We start from the raw sequence: 22055 nt of genomic DNA on the forward strand, positions 1-22055 counted from the left end.
TAAACCTTCCACACCTTCAAAATCTGCCTTCTCCTCTGAATCGTCGCAATCAACTCCTCCACACCAAAAACAGAGATCGATCAATGACATTGTTTCCCCTCCTACCAACCGAAAAGAACCCCTCTCTCAACCCAAACCACAAACTAAAATCATAAAAACAAAAATCACAATGACCATTGCTCAATACCTTGCTCGTAAAAATCTTCCAAATCCTCAGAGAAGAAAAACTTTTGCCTCCAAACAAAACCTAAAAAGTTGTCAGAAACCCACCTCTCCAGAACATTCTCCAAAATGTTCCCCACCACAAGAACGTTCTCCTGCTCATGTTGTTCCTCCTCCAGAATCCTCTCCCCATCCACAACCTTCCCCACAAAAACACACCAAACGTTCTCCATCTCCTCAGTCCTCTTCTACTTCCACATCATCTGCCTCTGAACTGTCTCCTCCCACTAAGAAACCCAAACAGACTACTCCTCCTCTGATTTCCCCTGCCAAAACTAAACTCTTCAAAGAAAAATGGGCTCAACGCCCAGTTGGGATTGCCGGAGTTTTTGTTTTTAACAATCTTGTTGTTGACGGAAATGTTGTTCAGCATCACACTGATTCTCTTGGCTGGACATCCTTCTTAAAAATCTCTGAATCGTATTACCCAGATATTGTCCGTGCATTCTACTACAATGCCAAGACATTTGCTGACAAATCTCTAATCATCTCTACGATTAAGGGAGTGGAAATCAAACTAACTCCAGATATTTTGGCCTCTATTCTTCAGCTACCAACAGAAGGGTCATTTGTTTTTGGTGACCACGATATTCAACTTTGAGTCTTCGCAAGATAGAAGTTTTATCTGATTTGTTTGAAGAAGACTCCACTCGTTATTTGTCCACCTATCTTAAGCCCATTCCCAAGGTGTTCAATAACATGTGCCAACATACCTTGATTCCACACTGTGGCAGTCATGAGTATGTATCTGATAATGATGCTTTGCTCATTCATCATCTTCTTAACTGCAAGAGGCTGAATCTACCCTATGTCATTCTCCAGCACATGATTTGTGCAGCCAACAAAGACTACTGAAAGAATATTGTGCCTTATGGCATGGTCCTGACTAAAGTCTTCAGGCACTTTGGAGTCTCTCTTGCGTCTAAAACATCTCTGATAAAAATCTCCAAATTTTCTACCAAGAATCTGTCTCATATGCGCAAAACTTCTTCTGCTCAAACACCTACTCCTCCATCTTTTCCCACCTCATTAAAACAGAAAAGATCAACAGGAAGACGACCTACCACAAACCCTATTTCATTCTCATCACCTCCTACTGATCCTGAGGAAACCACAGAAAAAATCCCAACACCAGAACATTCCTCACCAAATCCAGAACGTTCTCCACCACCTCTAGAACATTCTCCAGAAAATATCCAAACTCCTTCCACCCTTTTTGCTCAAACATTCAGCATATCATCCTCAACCATTCCCTCTTATTCTCAAACACTTCACTCCCCTACCTATGACTTCAGTAACTTCCTGTCTAATCCACTTTTCTCTACCATGTCTCCATTGTTCGTCTCCCCTCAGAAAACCAGCTCATCCATCTTTGGCATTAGTTAGTTTTTGAACTTTCCAGCCACTGTTGGCCCCTCTAACACATCCGTTAGTCCCCTACCCTTTGTATCATCCTCATTTGCTTCTATTCCATCCATCTCTACAACGCCTATTCCTTCCAATATCGTTGTTGCTACCACCTCTCAACCCTCCACTCACCTTCACTCTACTCCCACCTTAACTGCACCCTCCAACTCTGACATTATGGCTGCTCTTCAGATCATAATGGCACGACAAGTTCAGCACGATCAAGAAACTACTTTACTAAGAACTTGGATGGCAGACCACCTTGCTCCCAAGCTGGGAATTCCACCTCCACCTCATCATCCGACTCCTCATCCTTCTCAAGTTCCTCATCCTAGAAAATCCTCCTCTTTAGAAGGATCTTCTCCCTCCTTAGCTTCTTAGTTGTTTTATTGTTGTCTTTTTGAATGACAAATAGGGATAATTAAGTTAGTTTTAATCTGTCAAAGCTTGTTTATGTAATTCTGTCAATACTGATGTATCTTTGATATTAATTAAATGAAAAACTAGTTTATTACATACATTGTTTTAAATTCTGTTAAATTAAAAAATGCACAAATTGAGGGGGAGCTGTTAAAGCTCTTGTACATACTTTATATTAGAATCAAAATTAAAATCTAAATTAACATGTTTGTCATCATCAAAAAGGGGGAGATTGTTGAGACAAACTCTACATTTAAAGTTTTGATGAAAATAAACAAAGGTTAATTAAGAAAGTTAATTATGATTCTAAAATGTTATATTAATTTAACATGTGTTTTTGAGTGGATTTAATTAAGAACAGAATCAAGCAAAACAGAAAAGACAGCAACAAGATCATTCTGCATCAAAACAGAGAATGATCTCCAGCTTCAACAATTGTCCATCACAGCATATTGGTCAAACTTTTTCTAACTCTTTAACAAAGAGTCTGCCCTAGAAATTATTCATATCTAATCAGTACATGGAAAGGAACAAGTAGGATTCATCCAAACTCAAAAAGGCTATTTGGTCTCAAAGATCAAAGGACTCAAAGACAGACAAAAGTCATGACAATTTCCAAACTCCAAAAATCAAATGTCAAGAAAGTTCGATCAATCTTGACATATGACAATAAAATTGCAAAGGAAATCCAGAACGATTGAAACAGGAACTCCAAAATGATTATGGAAGCTCAAGAAAGTTCAAACTGACAAACCAAGAACGTTAATCATTCTCCGTTTTCTGCACAATAACAGCAGCACTGCATCTTCTCTGAAATAGCCTGTAATTCATCTCCAACATTCTCAAGCTACACTCAAGACTCAAGACAGAGTATGTACCATCCAAGATCAATGAAGAAACGTCAAGAGTACTTTCTAAAAGAGGACATAACTGCTTCAAATGCTAAACCAATAAAGTCAAAAAGCTATTTCAAAGAAGGATTATTTTTATTCTGAAATAATGTTTCAATCAAAAAACAGAGCCTCTCTAAACAGCTCGTGTACCTTCATTCAGTGCCTCTACAGCCTATAAATAGAAGGTCAATATCCCGATTCAAGGCAAGAAATTCAAGTACTTAGAAATCCATAAATCAATCACATACATACTTAAAATTATGCAAAACAGAGGCGATCATACATTCTGATTTCTGTGAAACAGCTGCTGGTTCATACTCATCTATTAGTTTGCGCAATTATCATTAGATCCTTTGTAAAGAATCAATTCTCAAACAAGAGTTGAGAAATCTCAGATTCTGCCAAAACAATCAAATTGTAAAAACTCAAACTATAAGAGTTTCTTTATAGTTTGTTTAAAGATTACATTCTATCAAGGTTAGATAGGTGCTGGTATTGCTTTCTAGGTGGAAAGCAATAGAGGTTGAAATAGATCAAGGTTGATCTAGACTAGGTGTTGTAAGATCAAGAAAGCTCTTTGTTTTAAACACTTAGTGGAAAATCTCACAGTGTGAGGACTGGACGTAACCCACGTTGGGTGAACCAGGATAAAATCTTTGTGTGATATTCTCTATCCTATCTCTTTATTTATCATACTGAATTAATTAACTAAGATAAAACATAAACTGATTTTCTGTTTTCAACTAATCAAGGAATGTTCTCTGTTTTACTACAAAAACCAAGAACGTTCTTCTTTTTCTGTTTTCATAACCAAGATCAATCTTGAGTTATTTTCTTAAGTTTTAATAGGAATTTTTAAAAGGTGCATTTACAATTCAAACCCCCCTTTCTTGTAAATCGACATTGTTACTTCAATAAGGTCTTTGGTAATCAAAACGATAACTTTATGTGCATTTTTCCACAATAATGTCAGAAGAGGTTCTTCGAAAATTTATCATACAACCATATAAGATTAAGAGTTATTTAAGTGAGACATGATCACATAAAAAGTCACATGATTTTTTCTTCTAATCTTGATCAACGATTATAGTTGTATGGTAAAGATTTAACTCTCTGTCAATTATTGAAAATTGAAAACATATGTGTTAGGTAAAAATTTATTGGCGCTCAAATATTTCCAAGAATATTTTTGATTGGTGAGCTAAGAGACACCGAAGAAATTATAAGAAGAAGGTCCTGACCCGAGAAAATTAAGCTAACTACTAATTTCCTAACATTTGCCTATAAAAAAAAAAATCTTTATATTTCTAATAATGATTTTTATGAGATTCAAAAAAATCAGTGCAAGCTATCTCAAAATTATTTGTTCAAGATTAAAAATCACTTTTGACATTCAATAACTTATATATTGATAATTGCTAGAAATTTTAACATAATAAAAACTAATTTTTTATATAAAAGATATATCTCAATAATAATTTTTATGAATAGATACTCAAAATAAACTTCTCATTTTAAGGGTTGTTTGAAATTTTAATACTATGCAAAAAATATCTATTGTAGTAAAAAGATGAAATATTTAAAACATTTTTTTCAAGAGAAAACTATTTAAACTAATTTTGTTTGAATTTTTTTCTTAAATATAAGCTTCTAAAAGTTATAACAAAAAGAATAAATATTTTTAGTTCAAACAAAATTTATATGTTTTTTAGTAGCATGTGTCTCTTGAATATCATTTTTTAATCAATAGTTAGCCTTAGAAAAAAAAAATCTTTTGAATATCTTATAAATAAAAATATGAAAAAATTATATTACACTTACATGAACAATATATTGTAAAATACAAATTTTAATTTACATTATAAATTATACATAAAATAAATTAGTTGAAAAAAAATTGTATTTCATTTTATTGTTTGTCTCTTGAATATCTCTAAATAAAAATATAAAGAAAACTTAAGTACACTTACACAAAACAAAATTTGATAATACACAAATTATAATTATTATAGAAACTCAACATGAAAAATATATTTGTCACTGATCAATTATTTAAAAATTTATCATTTACAAATCAGTTAGGTCAAATAAAAATGTATGTTTCATTAATAATTAGTCTCTCATATTTACTCTCTAAATTCTTGTAATTATCTCATTGTCAAATCTTTTTATTGTATGATTAATCATTAAAAATATCTCTAAATCTACAAAAGTATTGCCTATTGGTATACCAATTTTTGCATGTACATAGCTGATATCAATTTGGCACCCCATCATGCAATTAATACATAGCCATCACTCACCTAACAAAATCCCTTTCCCTTTGGAATCACGTTGCCTTAATCTTAGTACAACATTTTTTCACTTAAAAAGCCAACAACATGCTTTACAAAATTTGCTTCAATTCAACTACTAAGTATATATACTTCTGATAGAAACATAATTCCTCAATGAAAGAAATTTTGCTAATGAAATTTCAAACAAAAAGTAAATACATGTAGCCAAAATGTTGTTTTAATGCCACCAAATTCATATTTTTATCTAGTAAAAAAAAAATCAAAATTTAATTAGTTGGTCTTTCTTCATCCTATTCAAAACTTCTACTTGAATTAATATCCCAACCAACAACACAATATCCTTAAACTTCTTATTTATATGATCAAAATTGAATTTAATTTCCAACATAGAATCATATAATGATGAATAATCTTATCTTGCTCCCAAAATACCCAACATTTCAATCTAGATGGGACATAGAAGAAATTCATCCCAAATTTTTCAAATGCATAAGTTGGCAAATGGAAGCAACAATGGATGAAATTAATTGTCCTTACCATTATGTATGTGACAAAACATACCCTCCAAATTATCCTTTTTCTATTGATATCTTAGTCCTTTTATTCACAACATGTTCTTATTTGGTCACACTTATAATTTTGATATTGGATATGAACACAAGAAAAGGAACAATCTTTTTGACTCATTCAAAAAGATTTTTGTTACCTTCTGGTCCTATATCTCTTCCAATTATAATCTTAATCTTTGCAAAGGGTCCTCAAATCAACACCATTTTTCCACTTTCTTGTATTGGTCCTTCAATTCTTCTATTGGTTCTAATTTCATCATTATCATTTGATATTAAAGATGATAAGGACATAAAGTACACTTTTTTTGCAGCCTCAACAATTTCTGGAATTTTACATGCAAGTTTGTATTTGGACTCAATTGTGTTACCTTATTATACAGGTTTTGATGCATTGGTGAATTCAACATTTTCAGGTGAATGTGAAACATGTGTGTGTAGGAAAGAAATTTTGGTTGTTGGGGGAAAATTGGTAAAGTACAAAGGTTGGTCAATGACAACATTTGTTGTTGTTGGTGTTATTTGTTTGAGGATTTTGTGTAAAATATTTGGAGAAATTAATGGTGGGAAATTTGTGTCTATGATTAAAGTGTTGATGGAAAGGTTTAGTTGGATTTTAATAACTTTGGATTGTGTTTATTTGATGGGAAATTCACCACCAGAAAGAATAATTTTGAGAGTTGTTGCTTTTGGAGGCATATTTCTTTTGATTTTGCTTCATGTGGTTAGAGAAGCATGTAGTAAGTTTTTCACGATGGATTATGTGGCTGAAAAATTGAGATCGGTGTCAATTTCAACACCATTGCAAATAGCATAAACACAAAAAAATATCAAAACCAAAATGGTTTTTAGGATATCAATAGTCTATTCTTGTTGTAATTTGTAAATAATTACTTGTAAAATCATAAAAATATGATTGATTGCATTTTGTTCATAATGTAAAAAATATGATTTTTTTTTGAGTGAAAATGTATATTGGTCCCTTAAATCATAATCTCAGTCAAATTAGTCATTGAATTTTGTGAATTGACAAATACATACTTGACATTATAATTTTGATGTAACATTATAATTAAATATGCGACTTATCTACGCTGGTTCCACACAATGTCATTTTCTCGAGAATAAATTTATCGATGAAATTAATCATTTCAAAAATAAATTTGTGAATAAATATAATTGTGTAGATAAATTTATGGGTGTAGATAAGAAATAAAGAAGTATAAGCATCAAAGCATATTAACTAAATGGAGGTGGCTTTAGAAATGTGTGATGAATAAAAGTCATAGTTGAAATTAATGTGGTGATAACTTGTCTTACACTTTTGGGCTTGACTTGGCCCATTAATATTTCGAGTCCTCTATCAAGAGAGTTTCTTTATTATCTCTTATATTTCATAAAAATTACAATCTTATTCGAAAGTATATATTTGAAGAAAAGAATTTGTCGAAAATGGGGAAGAAATTACAAGAATTTGTCGAAAGTATTCATGCTTAGTTTGTAGTCATAAAAAATAAAGAAGATGCCAGTATCAATTGAGATGAGTATAGTAGAATGTGCTAAATTCTCAAAATAAGTGACAGAGATTAGCTTAATTTTCTTGAGAGGCCAAATCTATAAATAAAAAAATATTTTAAAAATTAATGTATTAAATTTAATCGGTGAGTAAAAATTTATAGTAATTTTTACTTTTGTAAGGAGAATAATCGTTTTAATTATATAAAATGTAAGTTATAGTAAAACCATTATAAATAAAATAAAAATCAATAATAACAATTTAAAAAATGAGCCTTCGCTTTAAAAAGTTAAATTTATTTATTATTTAATGTACTATAATTAACAAAGACTTTTTAAATATAAACAACTAAATTATTTGTAAGAAATTCATCATTAATGTATTTATAAGTCATGTCTTGAGATTTTTTTTATAGTTAAAAATGTTTTATTTGAAGTTAAAGATCCTTGAGGTAGTTAAACATTAGGGTAGCAAAACTACCACATGGTAACAAAAACTCGAATTCTAACTTCTACTAAAAAATCTTCACAATCAAACAAACAAGTTATAAGTCTTTCAAGTTGTCAAAATTAAAAGATTATTCTGACAAATTCAAAATTCAGTTTCAAACTAATTTTTTTTAGATTAGTTTATAAATATATTAAAATTAAAAATTCATTCTTAAATATCTTTTTACTAATAAAAAAATATTTATAAACTAAACTAATTAACAAAAGGCATGTTCAATTATCCAATGTCTCATGTTCAATATTCAAGTATCGAAGTTACTAATTATCCTATTGATTAATTAGTGGTCACTTCCATAAAATTTCAAAATCTACAATATCATCCTGTAATATATAATATAAAACTAAAATGTCTTCTTATATATATATAATTAATAAATATAGGTAAATCAATAAATTACCAAGTGAATATAGGTAGGTATCTACTAAATAATTATATATACCAAATTAGTACTCCTCTGTTTAAATAATACACACACAAAAACAATAAAACATTATAAGTACTTGTTGTTATATATATCCAACACTCAACATGAAATTGAACATATACTAGACTGGATAATAGGGAAAAGCGAAATTATTAGTAATTGTCATCAATAATCAAGCTGCATAATATTCGACGAGATCAGAAAAACACTCCATGCTACTCTGCAAATTGATGTATCTGAATAAAAATTAAGATAAGATACATTAACTTTTAAAATATTTTTGTTGTTTATATTTCATTCGAGAGAAGTATATCATACCGTTAACGAATAGATTATTATGGTTTGGGGTCCCTAGAAGGGAGAGAATCTTGATGAATATTTGGCTGAGCAAGCTGAAGATAAGGATGAAGGTGAAGTGGAAGAACAGGGGCAGCAAGTTGAAGAATGGTACCAGCTGGTTGATCCTCAAAGAATGCAAACTCATCCATTCCATTTTGTTGTTGTTTGTTTGCTTCTATTGCTGCCTTGTGAAATTCCATCACTGCCCTTTGCTCCTGAAATATTCATTATTCTATCAATTACTCATTTCTAACATTACTTCTTTTTTATCAAATTATAAATAAACTTACCCAGTTCGACAAATTGATGTGTTCATCTTCCAATATTCTTTCCTGAATCACAACAAAATAATGGTGAGATCAATGTTAAAAGATAATTACTTTAATATATTTTATGTATGTGTGTGTTCACCTTCCTTCGCAGATTCTCCATTTGTTGACTCAATAGCTCATTCTGCATGGAAAACTCATGTCAAATAATTTGTCTTAAAGGATAATCTACAAAATAATATTTGCTAAATTTACAAATACTTTGTACCAATAGTTATGTCATTTTGTTACTTAAAAAACAATAGTTATTTATATTACTATGATTCAATCAATAATTAGTTTTTTATTTAAATGATTCAATCAATTATTGTTTTTTATTTATAGTTTTAATTTAGTACTCATTTTATACATACACTATCTTTGCTACTAAAAAAAATCAATTTGATCAAGTAATTTCATTTTTCATGATGTAGAAAAAGAAAGTTGAATTGAAACATAGAGAAATCATAGTGGATGAATTATTAAAAATAAATGAATTAATAAAGTAATTAATTTAATGTTAACCTGACGGTTTCGAACTTTTGCAAGAGAGAATTCTAATTCCTCTTCAAGTTTAGTCAAATCATCATACTTTAAACCATTCATATCACTTCCAAGATATCGTTGAATTCCCAATTCAACACGAATACTTTCTTGCCTCAGCATTGCCATGTCATGGAACATTTCTTCCTATAAATATTTCACCAAACTACAAACATTAGCTACTATTTTAATAATTAATATTGTGCATCTTGTCAAAAAAATAAATAATTAATAAATTTATTGGACATGTCAATATAATCACCTTTATAATGACAACTAACCAAAATCATTGATTTTGAACTCATTTTACAACGACAAAATTAACACTTTTTATTGATTGTTTGTATAAAATTAGTTTACATCAATGTGCATAGTCTTTTTTTTATATATATAATTAATAATTTGTACATATTATTATTAAGTGAACTCTCTCTCACACACAACAATAAGAAAGGATTAATTCATTTTTCACAATTAATCAATACTATTAATAAAAATTTAGAAAATGAGGTTCATATATCTATCATACCCTATAGTGATGATCACTTTCCACCATAATGCGTTTCCCAGTAGATCTCTGGTACTTTTCTATGATTTGATCCATCCTGAGAAATTTTACCACTTTATTATTAAATTAATTACATGAATAAAATGCATGACATAAAATAATTTCATACTTTAAATTTATTCCACTATCGGAAAATTTAAATTAAATTCACAAAAATTAATTAACTTTTTGGCCTCTAAACATCCAAGTTAAAATACAACATAATCAATTACAAAAACTATATATTTTGACCTTACATGTTGAATGTGCCATAGAAGTTTATAAATATTTAACATTTAAATTAACTATTAAAAAAAACATGTAAATATACTATAGCTTTAATTTAATTTATAGGCCGAGAAAAATATTTAGGATAGAAAAATATTAATTATCTGATTCAGACATGATGAAAATGTATATGTTGAAAAATTTATATTAATGATGAGAAACATTTGGAACAAAAATATATTGTTGAAAGTGAAATGTAATCTCCAGCACATGTAGTCTCAGAAAAAACGAATTATAACTTTGAAAAATCTTACGTCATCAGAATAATAAACTGTCCAAGTCAATACTCAAGTTGGTCAACCTTTGTTTGAGAATGAAAGATATCGACCAATAACTTCCCTTTGCATATCAATTTTCTCTCTCTTACTCATTCACACACAACAATCAGAAATATAGCATAACATAATATAAACACACCCTAGAAGAAACAAAAATACTTATATATTAGTTTTGAGAAGAGAAAAAGCAAATAATCAAATTTCTAAAAACAAATCCAAAATCATGTGTATATTAGTATAAACACTTGACTTTATCTTTTTTTTCAAAAGCAAAATTGGATACTAATTAATATTAATATTAAGCTCAAGATCTGCCAAAAGACTACAATAAAATGCAAGTAATAGAAACATTCAAAAGAATACAATAAACACTTGAGTTTAATTTACATCACACCAATTTAGATATACAAAAAAAAAAAATATACATCACAAAAAAGTAAGATAATTTTTTTTTTACATGACACAAATTAATCAAATTTTACAATTGAAAAGTGATCTAGGATAAAAATATAAAATCACATGAAGGGTAGGGTGTATAAATATATAGAAGCTAGAACCCTAGAAGAAAGAAACAAACTTAATTTATACATTAGTCATGAAGAGAAAAATAATTAACCAAATTTCTAAAAACTAACCCTAAATAATAGGAAAATCACTTAACATTAATTTACATAAGAATAATTAAATAAATAAAATTTGAAGGGTATACCTATAGGGTTCAGAAGAATATTGGAAGAGTTTTCCAGTGCTTGAGAATATGATGAGTCCAATTTGTGCATCACATAAAACAGAAAGCTCATGAGTCTTCTTGATTAGTCCTGTTCTTCTTTTTGAGAAAGTAACTTGCCTTGTTGTTGTGTTTTGAATCCTCTTTATCTCTATCTTTCCACGCCCCATTTCACAAATTAAAACCCTAGCTTCCTTTTTCTTTGATCTATTTTACCACATAAAGAAACAAACAAACAACAAAATTATTATTATTATTATTATTATTATATAAATAAACACACAATTAACACACTTTTTTTCTTGTAACCAAAAAATGATTTTTCAAGAATATTGTTGATGTATAGCTATAGCTTGTTCCATTGCATTTTGAGATGTCTTTGAAAATAACTCACTTTTTCCTTTGTAGGTTAAAACTTAATTGATGAGAAACTGATCTTGAAGGAACTATGATCACACTATACATAAATGACTATATATATATATATATATATAGCTATTTTGTGATGGCCACTTTAAAATGCCAAATTACCACTTTGCCTTTTTATGGTTTGCATGAAATGTGGAGAAAGGGAGGAAAATAGCAAGGGTAGAAATGTCAATTCAAGTTAATGACAAACAAAGTAGCTGAGTCAATTAATGAACCATGCAGGTACGAGGTTGAAAAATTATTGCATATATAGGGTATTTTCATACCATGGTGGCTTTAATTTCTTGAATTTAATTTCTTGAATTATTGGTAAACTACCATAATTTTATAAAAAAAATACCGTGAGTAATCATGATTTTGTAAAATTTACGAATTGTAGATTTTGTAAAATTAGGATAATTTATTTGTAATTTTTGCAAAATTATAGTGATTTAATGTGATTATAGCAAACAAAATATCAAATATACATACATTTTAAGCGGATTTTTTTATGGGTTTTAAATAAAGGTGTGCAGCTATGATGAAAGTCATATAACGTGACAATTTTTTATGTTGTCAAAATAACCAATGTGAGTGTATTTGATTATAATTCTCTCTCTCTCTCTATATATATATATATCATATATATATATATATCAAGAATCAAGATAGAAAAACTATTACCATGACCGATAAAACCCGAATTTTATTAGGTTTTTATAGTTTTTAATTGAGCATGTCGGTGGATAATAGTTTGAAAAATGTTTTATGAACACCTATACACACCTATTATACATTTTGAGAGAGAAAGAAATAGATATAGTGATATGTTATGATATGATAAAAAGAGAAAAATAGAGAAGAAAACAAGGTGTTAAACGAATATAAAAAAATTGAAGATGTATTCGTATTAGAACTCCAATAATTTTATAAGTGATCCAAATTGATATAGGTTCTCCTAACATATTGGTTATTTCATATTTTTAAATTGAATATAACTCATGTTTATAAAATCGACTTATAAAATAAAATATTACTTTTTATAAATTTATTTTAGACTTTATCTTTTTACAATATAGAACTTGTACAATTTTTTAGGTCTTATCTTTTCTTAATGTAAGACTTCAATTTAAATTTGAGTCGCTTAATGCATTGATGATTTGATTGATGAAATACTAAAAGTTGTTTATAATATGGTACTTTAGAGTCTATATATGAATAAGAAGGTATAGTGGACAGTGGTGATGGGGACCAAAGGCATAAAGTACAATTTTTTAGGTCTTATCTTTTCATAATGTAAAACTTGGGCTTAAATTTGACTCAGCTTGATGTATGAATAATTTGATTGATAAAATACTAAAACTTGTTTATAACATGGGACTATTAGTCTTTGTAAATATTAACTAGTACTTTATCTTTTATTTATTTTGAATATAAAGAAATTTGACCAATAATTTAGAATGATAGTGGTGATGGGAAATCAAAGCAAGGGGACCAAAGGCATAAAGTAGGTGAGAGGAAAGGGCATTTGGAAGCAATTTAGTTGGAAAAGCAAGGCTTCTATTGTCATCTCATCAAAATTTGAACTCAAGGAGTTGTTGCAAAAGCTAACTTACTTTTTGATTTGTATCTCAATGGAAATCTGAACTTTACCAAAAATAGTATATGGTTGGGAATATTAAAATTTCTATAAAGGGAAACGACAGTGAATCAAAAACATGCCTGTGTACAACATTCATTGGCATGTGCAACTATTAAGTGAAAAACAAGATTGTTTTCATAGCATGTATGCAATTTGTATGGTTTATTTATATATCTGCATATTTTGGTTCTATGTGCCATACATTTATTACAACTTGCTTCATCAATACTATTTCGTCAACCAAATGAAGGGGTTTTTATTATATATATAAAAGTTAAAAAAACTAATTTCACAAACTCCTTAAAAAAATTAGATTTTTTCATAGGCAAATTGAATTATCGAGAATACAAAGGTTGGTTGTTTCATGGGGTGGTTCTCAGCGTTGCTAGGGAATAATTCGGGGGGTTTTTTTGTTTTTGTTTGGTGTTATAATTCAGGTGGTTATCTCTCAATGAGATAATTATGTTTTAATGGGTTAGAGTAACATTTATACTCTATTAATAAAGTTTTTTATGTGTATATATACATATATATTTTGTTGAATATTGGCCCAACAAGTTTTGAGAACTAGTGAGTTTTGTGGCCCAACATTGACTAGCAGAAAGTTGGCTTTTGTACCCCACAATTAATCTATCCCTCAAATTGTTAAAAACTCAAATTGTCCTTAAAATTTTCATTTACTGATTGGTAAAATAAATTACTTTAAAATTTCACCCTCTCAACCAAATTTTTGGTATTTAAAATTTTCCCATTAAAATGTGGTACACAAATATTCGCTACCGGAAATTTCGTATTTCAAATTTCCGGTAGTACTGTTACTCGGAAATTTCGCCACAAATTTCAGTAAAGTATTTATAATACTGGAAATTTGTGCCATAAAATTCCGGTAGTTAGATTTTCTTTACCGGAAATTTCAAATTTTTGAAATACCCAGTAGTTATATTTATCTTATCGGAAATTTCAATTTTTTGAAATATCTGGAAGTTATTTTACTTAACCGGTATAAAATATCTGGTATGTAATTTATTTAATTTTTTTATTTTAAAATAGGGATGAAAAAACACAACGGATTTTTTTTTATAATAATAACAATAATAGAGTAAATTATATTAATAAAATAAATTAAATTGAACAAACAAACAAAATATATTCAATTAAAGAAAAAAAATACCACAGATTGAAAACAAATACATTAAATTCAAATTTTATTATTATTATTATTATTATTATTATTATTATTATTATTATTATTATTTTTTATTGATTTTTATTTATTAGACCAAGAAAAAAAAGGAGAAAGTTAGTATAATACAAAAAGTCGTTTATTTTGGCATATCTATTTAACCGCATTGTTTTCTCCAATAATATATTTTATTTTATTTTAATAATATAATTTTGATTTTTAATTTATTTGAAAAATTAAAATACTATTAAAAAAATAAAATATATTAAAAAAATACATCAAAATAGTTGACTAAATGTGTCAAAATAAATAACGTGTCCCTAATATTTTGCCGATAAAATAACAATATATTTTCTTAACAACTCTCTCCTATTTTTATTGCGAATATTTTATAAAATAACAACTTATTTTCTTAACAACTCCCTCCTATTTTTATTCCGATCTAATAAATAAAAAAAATTAAATAATAATAATAAAATATTGTTAATGTAATTAAAAAATAATAATAAAAATATTTAAAAAATATATAAAATTTTAATAATATAATTTATTTTATTATTATTAATATAATTTAATTTATTCTTTAATTTATTAATAATATTTTGTTTTTTAAAATATTATAATTATTTTTGTTTTATTAAATAAACAATTTTGTAATTGTAAAAAATGAGAAGAAATTTTTTTTATAAGTTTAATACATGGTCGCATCCTGGAAATTTGAAATTTTCAGTATTGATTTATAACTACGAAAAATTTCATTCATCCTGAAATTTCCGGTAAAAAAAAAAAAAAAAAATTCAACAGCACTCACTTTTTCGAAAAACACAACTTGTATGTAGGGGTATGAAGGAACTTTTTGATTTTTATAGTTTTATTAAAGGTATTTTGGACATTTCAAACATAAAATTTTTAAATGAATGGGTATAGGGTTAATTGAGGGGTACAAAAGACAACTTTCTGACTTGCATTGGAGTAGTTATGCACTAGGCAACTCACTGAACCAACCAACCCAATCAGGTTGTGCACTGAATCAGCCAGCCAAACAAGTTTGTGCAATAAATCCACCCAGCTCTAGACAATCAGTTGGACTATATAGTTTGTAGTTAGAGTCGGTTAGTTAGTTGTTACAATTTTGTAACTCCCGATGACTAATAAATAAAGGAACATAAGGGAATGATGATGAATTGTTCGCAAACTCTCATGGCTGTAATTTTATCAAATCATAGTGAATAATTGAAGTCAGATTCAATCCCCATATGTAGGACTATAGCTCTTATTGGCTTACCAATATTTGTTGTTTTCTTGTCTTTACTTCATTAATTTCTTGCATTTTAGGTTATCAAGTTTTATCAAAGTTATATCAATTGTTCAAAGAATCGTTTTATGGCTTAATTCACTATAATCAAACTCAACAATTGATATCAATATCATTGGTTGGAAGGCATGGCAACTACAAAATACGATTTGGAGAAATTCCTTGGAAAAAATAATTTTGAGATTTGGCGCTTATAGATGAAAGCTTTCTTGGTTCGTCATGGTTTGGGAGTTGCGTTGGCAGGGGAAAATAACCTTCCATCAACACTTTCAGAAAAGAAGAAAAAAGACATCATGAACAAAGCACATGGTGCGTTGATCCCAAGTCTTGGTGACAAAGTATTGAGAGAAGTATTAAAGAAAACAATTGCAACAAGTATTTGAGTCAAACTTGAAAACCTATACTTGAAAAAGTCATTCGTAAATACATTGTATTTGATACAAAGATTGTACACCTTTGAGATTGAATTTGGAAAGTCAATTGAAGAACACATGGATGAACTCAACAAGATCATCTTAGATCTTGATAATATTGATGTAAAAATTGATGATGAGGATCAGACCCTACTGCTCACAAACTCTTTACCAAGTTCCCATGAAACTCATGATGATACATTACTATATGGAAGAGACTATTTTTCCCTTGAAGAAGTTCAATCTACTATATTCTCAAAATAATTGAAAAAAAAAATTGAGGGAAAATAAAAAGATAATGGTGAAGGGTTGTTTGTGAAAGGCAAAGGTGGAATGAAGAATAACAAGCAAAATGGAAAGCTCAAGAATAAAGAGAAAGATAGGTCTAAATTGAGATGCTTCATTTGCAAAAAACAAGGTCATTTCAAGAAAGATTGACCTGACATAAAACTTAAGAAAAATGGTGATAATGATGATGACTATGGAAGTGTTTTTGTGGCTTCTTAAGGATATGACAATGCATATGTACTAATGGCAAGTTCAACAAGCATTATGCAAGAAGATTAAGTTATTGACTCAGGCTATTTGTTTCATATGACTTTCAATAGAGATTGGTTTCTTGAGTATAAAGAAACTAACGGTGGAAAGGTTATAATGGGGAATAAATCAGAAGAAACTTGTGGTTCACTCTAGCTCAAATTTGAAGATGATACACAAATAATTTTATCAAATGTGAGGCATGTCCCTTAATTGAAAAGGAACTTGATTTCTCTTGGAATGTTGGAAAAATCATGTTATTCTTACATGGTAGAAATGGGTGATCTCAAAGTGATAGAGGGATTTGTTGTGGTTATGAAGGGAATCAGAGATCGTTTCATATATCTTCTGAAGAGACAAGCAGTTACTAGTATTGTAGGAGCGGTCGTCACATCTCCAAACAATGCAAGCTTATGGCATCAAAGGCTAAGGCGTGTGAGTCTTACAGGGTGATCTTGAATTTTTGAGCATTGTGTCTATGGAAAAGTGCATACGGTTAAATTCAACACTCGAAAATAGACTTCCAAGAATGTTTTGGAGTATGTCCATAGTGACCTATGGGGGCCAGCTAAGGTGACAACTCTTTGAGGTAACAAATACTTAATTACTTTCCTTGATGATTATAGTATGAAAGTTTGGATTTATTTGTTGAAACATAAAGATGAAGCTTTCAAAATCTTCAAAGAATGGAAGGTTATGAATGAAAACAAACATGGAAAAAGAATAAAGGAATTCACAAATACAAAACTATGAGAAAAACTCCACAAACAAAATTGATTGGCTTAAAGAATGAATAGAATATTATTTGAAAGGATGAGAGGTGAATATTATTTGAATAGAATATATTTTGGGTGAGGCTCTTTATACAACATGTTATTTGACCAACATGATTCCCTTAGCTACCATTGATCTTAAAACACTTCAAGAGATGTAGATTGATAAGGTTGCAAGCTAGTGTCATTTAAAGGTATTTGGGTGTGATGCTTAATCGCATAAATGAAGCCAAGCTTGTTCTAAGGGCCAAGAAATGATACTTTGTTGGGTACCCCAGTGGAGTTAAGGGATACAAAATATGGTGTTTGGAAGCAAGAAATGCATTATCAGTAGAGATACTAAGTTTCATCTAGCCTCAAACTAGCAAGAAATGAGTTTTATAAGTCACGATAAAATTGAAACTCTAGCCTTAAACCAGCAGGGTTTGAATAGTTTTGAACTTGAGGTGGAGCCTAATACTATGAAGGTTGATGTATATGAAGATAATTAGTCTAAAATCAATGTTGAAGATCAAAATGTTCAACAATCTAAACCTGACTCAAATGACATTGAAAACTACAATCTCATTTAGGACATGCAAAGAAGAGACATAAGGTCACCTCAAAGATATGGTCATGATGACATAGTAAGATACACACTTCATATAGATGAAGATATCAACAATGAAGATATAAGGAACTATACTAAAGCTATCAATATGAAGTGTATCGAGAAATGGATGTTGGCCATGACTAAAGAGTTAAATTCAGTTGCTAAAAACAAGACTTGGGTCTTAGTCCCTACGGCTAAAGGCACCAAACTTGTGTGGAGTAAGTGGATTTATAAGAGGAAAGAAGGTATATCAGAAGTTGAGCCACCAAGGTACAAAGAAAGGCTAGTTGCTAAGGAATTCAAACAAAGAGAATGAGTAGATTACAATGAAATCTTCTCACTAGTGGCTAAACATTCATCTATTCATGCAATACTACATGGTAGTTCACTTTGACATGGAGCTTGAACAAAATTGGTGTAAAGACAATCTTCCTCCATAGAGACTGGAATGAAACCATCTACATGCAACAAAAGAATTATGCTAACCATCTATTGACTTAAACAATTACCAAGGCCATGGTGCCTAGGATTTGATTCCTTTAAGCTAAAAAAGAATTATGTTAGAAGCAACTATGATAATTGTATTTACTTTAAGCATTTATCAAAGATATGGTCATGATGACATAGTAAGATACACACTTCATATAGATGAAGATATCAACAATGAAGATATAAGGAACTATACTAAAGCTATCAATATGAATTGTATCGAGAAATGGATGTTGGCCATGACTAAAGAGTTAAATTCAGTTGCTAAAAACAAGACTTGGGTCTTAGTCCCTACGGCTAAAGGCACCAAACTTGTGTGGAGTAAGTGGATTTATAAGAGGAAAGAAGGTATATCAGAAGTTGAGCCACCAAGGTACAAAGAAAGGCTAGTTGCTAAGGAATTCAAACAAAGAGAATGAGTAGATTACAATGAAATCTTCTCACTAGTGGCTAAACATTCATCTATTCATGCAATACTACATGGTAGTTCACTTTGACATGGAGCTTGAACAAAATTGGTGTAAAGACAATCTTCCTCCATAGAGACTGGAATGAAACCATCTACATGCAACAAAAGAATTATGCTAACCATCTATTGACTTAAACAATTACCAAGGCCATGGTGCCTAGGATTTGATTCCTTTAAGCTAAAAAAGAATTATGTTAGAAGCAACTATGATAATTGTATTTACTTTAAGCATTTATCAAAGTTATCCTACATATACCTTCTATTGTATGTTGATGATATCTTGTTGGCTTGTAAAAGCATGGTTGAGATAGATAAGTTGACGAATCAACTTAAGAAAAAATTTGAAATGAAAGATATTGGGATTGCCAAAAAAATACTGGAGATGGAAATCGTAAGATATAGAGATCTTGGTGGAATGACCATCACATAGAAAAATTATATTGGAAAATTCTTAAAAATGTTCAACATGATGGATTCAAATATTGTAAGTTTGCCCTTGGCCCCTTGTTTCAAACTGTCAACAAACCAATCACTCAGAACAACTGAAGATATAGAGATCATGGTGAATATTTGTAGTTCTAACAAGTTCGATGTAACACCCCGTTTTTCAAAGCGAGGGTATATTTTTTTTTTTAAAGTAATTAAAAACAAACAAAGAATTAAATCAGGAAATGCCTTTGGATAAATAATTGAGTCATTATACATTTACAAGCAGCAGAAAAGTTTCTCCAATTATAAGTCTAAAACATTTACACAACAACAAATGGTACATGGAACCCATTCAAATAAGATGTCAAACTGACAATATTAGTATAAGTACAGTTTTCCAAACTAAAAATACTCCAAACCAAAAAGAAGGACACCTAGTCCCTATACATCATCCTAATCTGATCATCCTACCAAAAAGCTATACACCCTGAGTATCTCCACGCGCCCCGTGAGATCCTCCTAACGTAACTGCAGTCACGCGTTCCCATCTCCATTCTCGTCCGTAGGGTACGAACCGGTAGGACCGTCCTGACTCTCATCTGAGGGCAAAGCCCAGATTTCCATAATAATTGTAAAGGGTCACCAACCAAAAAAATAACAGTTAACACATAGCAATTAAGTTTTTAAATGCTCAAAATGACTTTTCAACTAAGCATGCACCTTAACAGGATTTCCAATATGCGAAAAGTTTATACAATACTTTGCCAATTAAAAATGAAAGTAAAATGAAGTTCTCAATCTCCTAATTAACACATAACAAATCAAGACATGGATAAGTTAATGAGTAATCAATCATCTAACTCAAACTGAGGATTTTCACTGAGCCAATCGATTGGGAAATCGATTGGGGTGAAGGTTTTTAATGAAAACAGAATCCTGGGCTGAATCAATCGATTTGGCAATCGATTGAGTGAGTACTGAGCCCCCAGGTTTTAAGCCAATCGATTTCCAAATCGATTTGGTCGAATATGGATGAGTCCCTGACTTAAGGCCCAATCGATTGGGCAATCGATTTCGTAAATGATTTTCGAAAACTGATTACAAAATCGATTGGCTAATCGATTTTGTCCATTTGGCCAAGTCCCTGTTTACCATCCAATCGATTGGGAAATCGATTTCCCTGATCATTTTTCCAAAAATTCATGAATTAACTCAAGTCATTCCTAATCAAGTCCACAACCTAACACTTAGCAATTCCTACGCGATTACCACGGCAATTGGGATCTCGATAACCATCATACTTACACCCAATAACCAACACATAACACTTAGCACCTTCAACGTAATTACCACGATAAATCAAAATTCAAATCACTCAATCATAAACTCAAATCAAATACGACTCGCGTGCCAAGCACCCTAATGCAATGCGTATATGCCAAAATGCATGGACTCGGAATTCCAAACCAAAACCCTCCTCGAAGGGCCGTAAATCATAATTGTACCGCCTATCGCAGGCCAAAGTACCAATTACCGAGGTGCCACCTATCACGGGTCAGCACGATTTACTAAAATGCGTAAATCATAAACGTACCACCTATCACGGGTCAGTACAGTTTACCGAGGTGTCACCTATCACGGGTCAACACGATTTACTAAAAGAAAAAGCGTAAATCGTAAACGTACCGCCTATCACAGACCAATACTGTTTACCGAGGTGTCACCTATCACGGGTCAACACGATTTACCAAAAATGTAAATCGTAAACGTACCACCTATCACGGGTCAGTACTGTTTACCAAGGTGTCACCTATCACGGGTCAACACGATTTACTAAAATGTAAATCGCAAACGTACAACCTATCACGGGTCCGTACAGTTTACCAAGGTGTCACCTATCACGGGTCAACACGATTTACCAAAAATGTAAATCGTAAACGTACCACCTATCACGGGTCAGTACAGTTTACCAAGGTGTCACCTATCACGGGTCAACACAATTTACCAAAAACGTAAATCGTAAACGTACCACCTATCACGGGTCAGTACAGTTTACCAAGGTGTCACCTATCACGGGTCAACACAATTTACCCAAATGAAATGCATGAGCATACACAGACTCCATCCACAACAATCGTTAAGCAAATGCAGATATTAAAAGATTCCCCATTTTTAATACCCATTTAACTTAAACAATTTTCAAAAAAAACATTAGATAAATAAGTCATTAAGAGATTCCCCATTCTTAATACTGATTTATCTTAATGATTTTCAAAACCAAAACGCTAAACAAACAGACATATCAAGAGATTCCCCATTCTTAATATACTTTTGACTTAAACGATTTTTCAAAACAAACATTAAGCAAATCAAGACATTAAGAGATTCCCCATTCTTAATGCTCATTTAACTCAACGATTTTCCAAAACAACATTAAGTAAACGCAGACCTTAAGAGATTCCCCATTCTTAAGACTCGTTTAACTTAAACATTTTTCTCAAACGCACATTAGGTAAACCG

General features: G+C 30.3%; 2 protein-coding genes across 3 annotated transcripts; one reads left to right on the forward strand and one right to left on the reverse strand.

The window, feature by feature from the left end:
• The first annotated feature begins 5607 nt into the window (after nucleotides 1-5607).
• On the forward strand, nucleotides 5608-6767 carry LOC101497946 (uncharacterized). The gene has a single exon (XM_004498061.4). The coding sequence runs from the start codon at nucleotides 5639-5641 to the stop codon at nucleotides 6620-6622; it is 984 nt and encodes a 327-aa protein (XP_004498118.2). The 5' UTR covers nucleotides 5608-5638; the 3' UTR covers nucleotides 6623-6767.
• A 1479-nt stretch (nucleotides 6768-8246) lies between these two features.
• LOC101500959 (MADS-box transcription factor 31) lies at nucleotides 8247-11484 on the reverse strand. 2 transcript variants are annotated; one of them, XM_027334082.2, is made up of 7 exons: nucleotides 11268-11484; nucleotides 9975-10050; nucleotides 9428-9592; nucleotides 9006-9047; nucleotides 8885-8926; nucleotides 8574-8809; nucleotides 8247-8475 (listed from the first exon to the last, which is right to left on the reverse strand). In XM_027334082.2, exons 1-6 carry the CDS (start codon nucleotides 11453-11455, stop codon nucleotides 8591-8593), a joined length of 732 nt encoding a protein of 243 aa, XP_027189883.1. In that variant the 5' UTR covers nucleotides 11456-11484; the 3' UTR covers nucleotides 8247-8475; nucleotides 8574-8590. The 2 variants fall into 2 exon arrangements, with proteins under 2 accessions (XP_027189883.1, XP_004498126.1); XM_004498069.4 differs by having other exon boundaries at nucleotides 8247-8491.
• Nucleotides 11485-22055: the final 10571 nt, after the last annotated feature.

This window comes from Cicer arietinum, chromosome 4, assembly GCF_000331145.2.
Source record: "Cicer arietinum cultivar CDC Frontier isolate Library 1 chromosome 4, Cicar.CDCFrontier_v2.0, whole genome shotgun sequence".
In the NCBI taxonomy this organism is placed as follows: Eukaryota; Viridiplantae; Streptophyta; class Magnoliopsida; order Fabales; family Fabaceae; genus Cicer; species Cicer arietinum.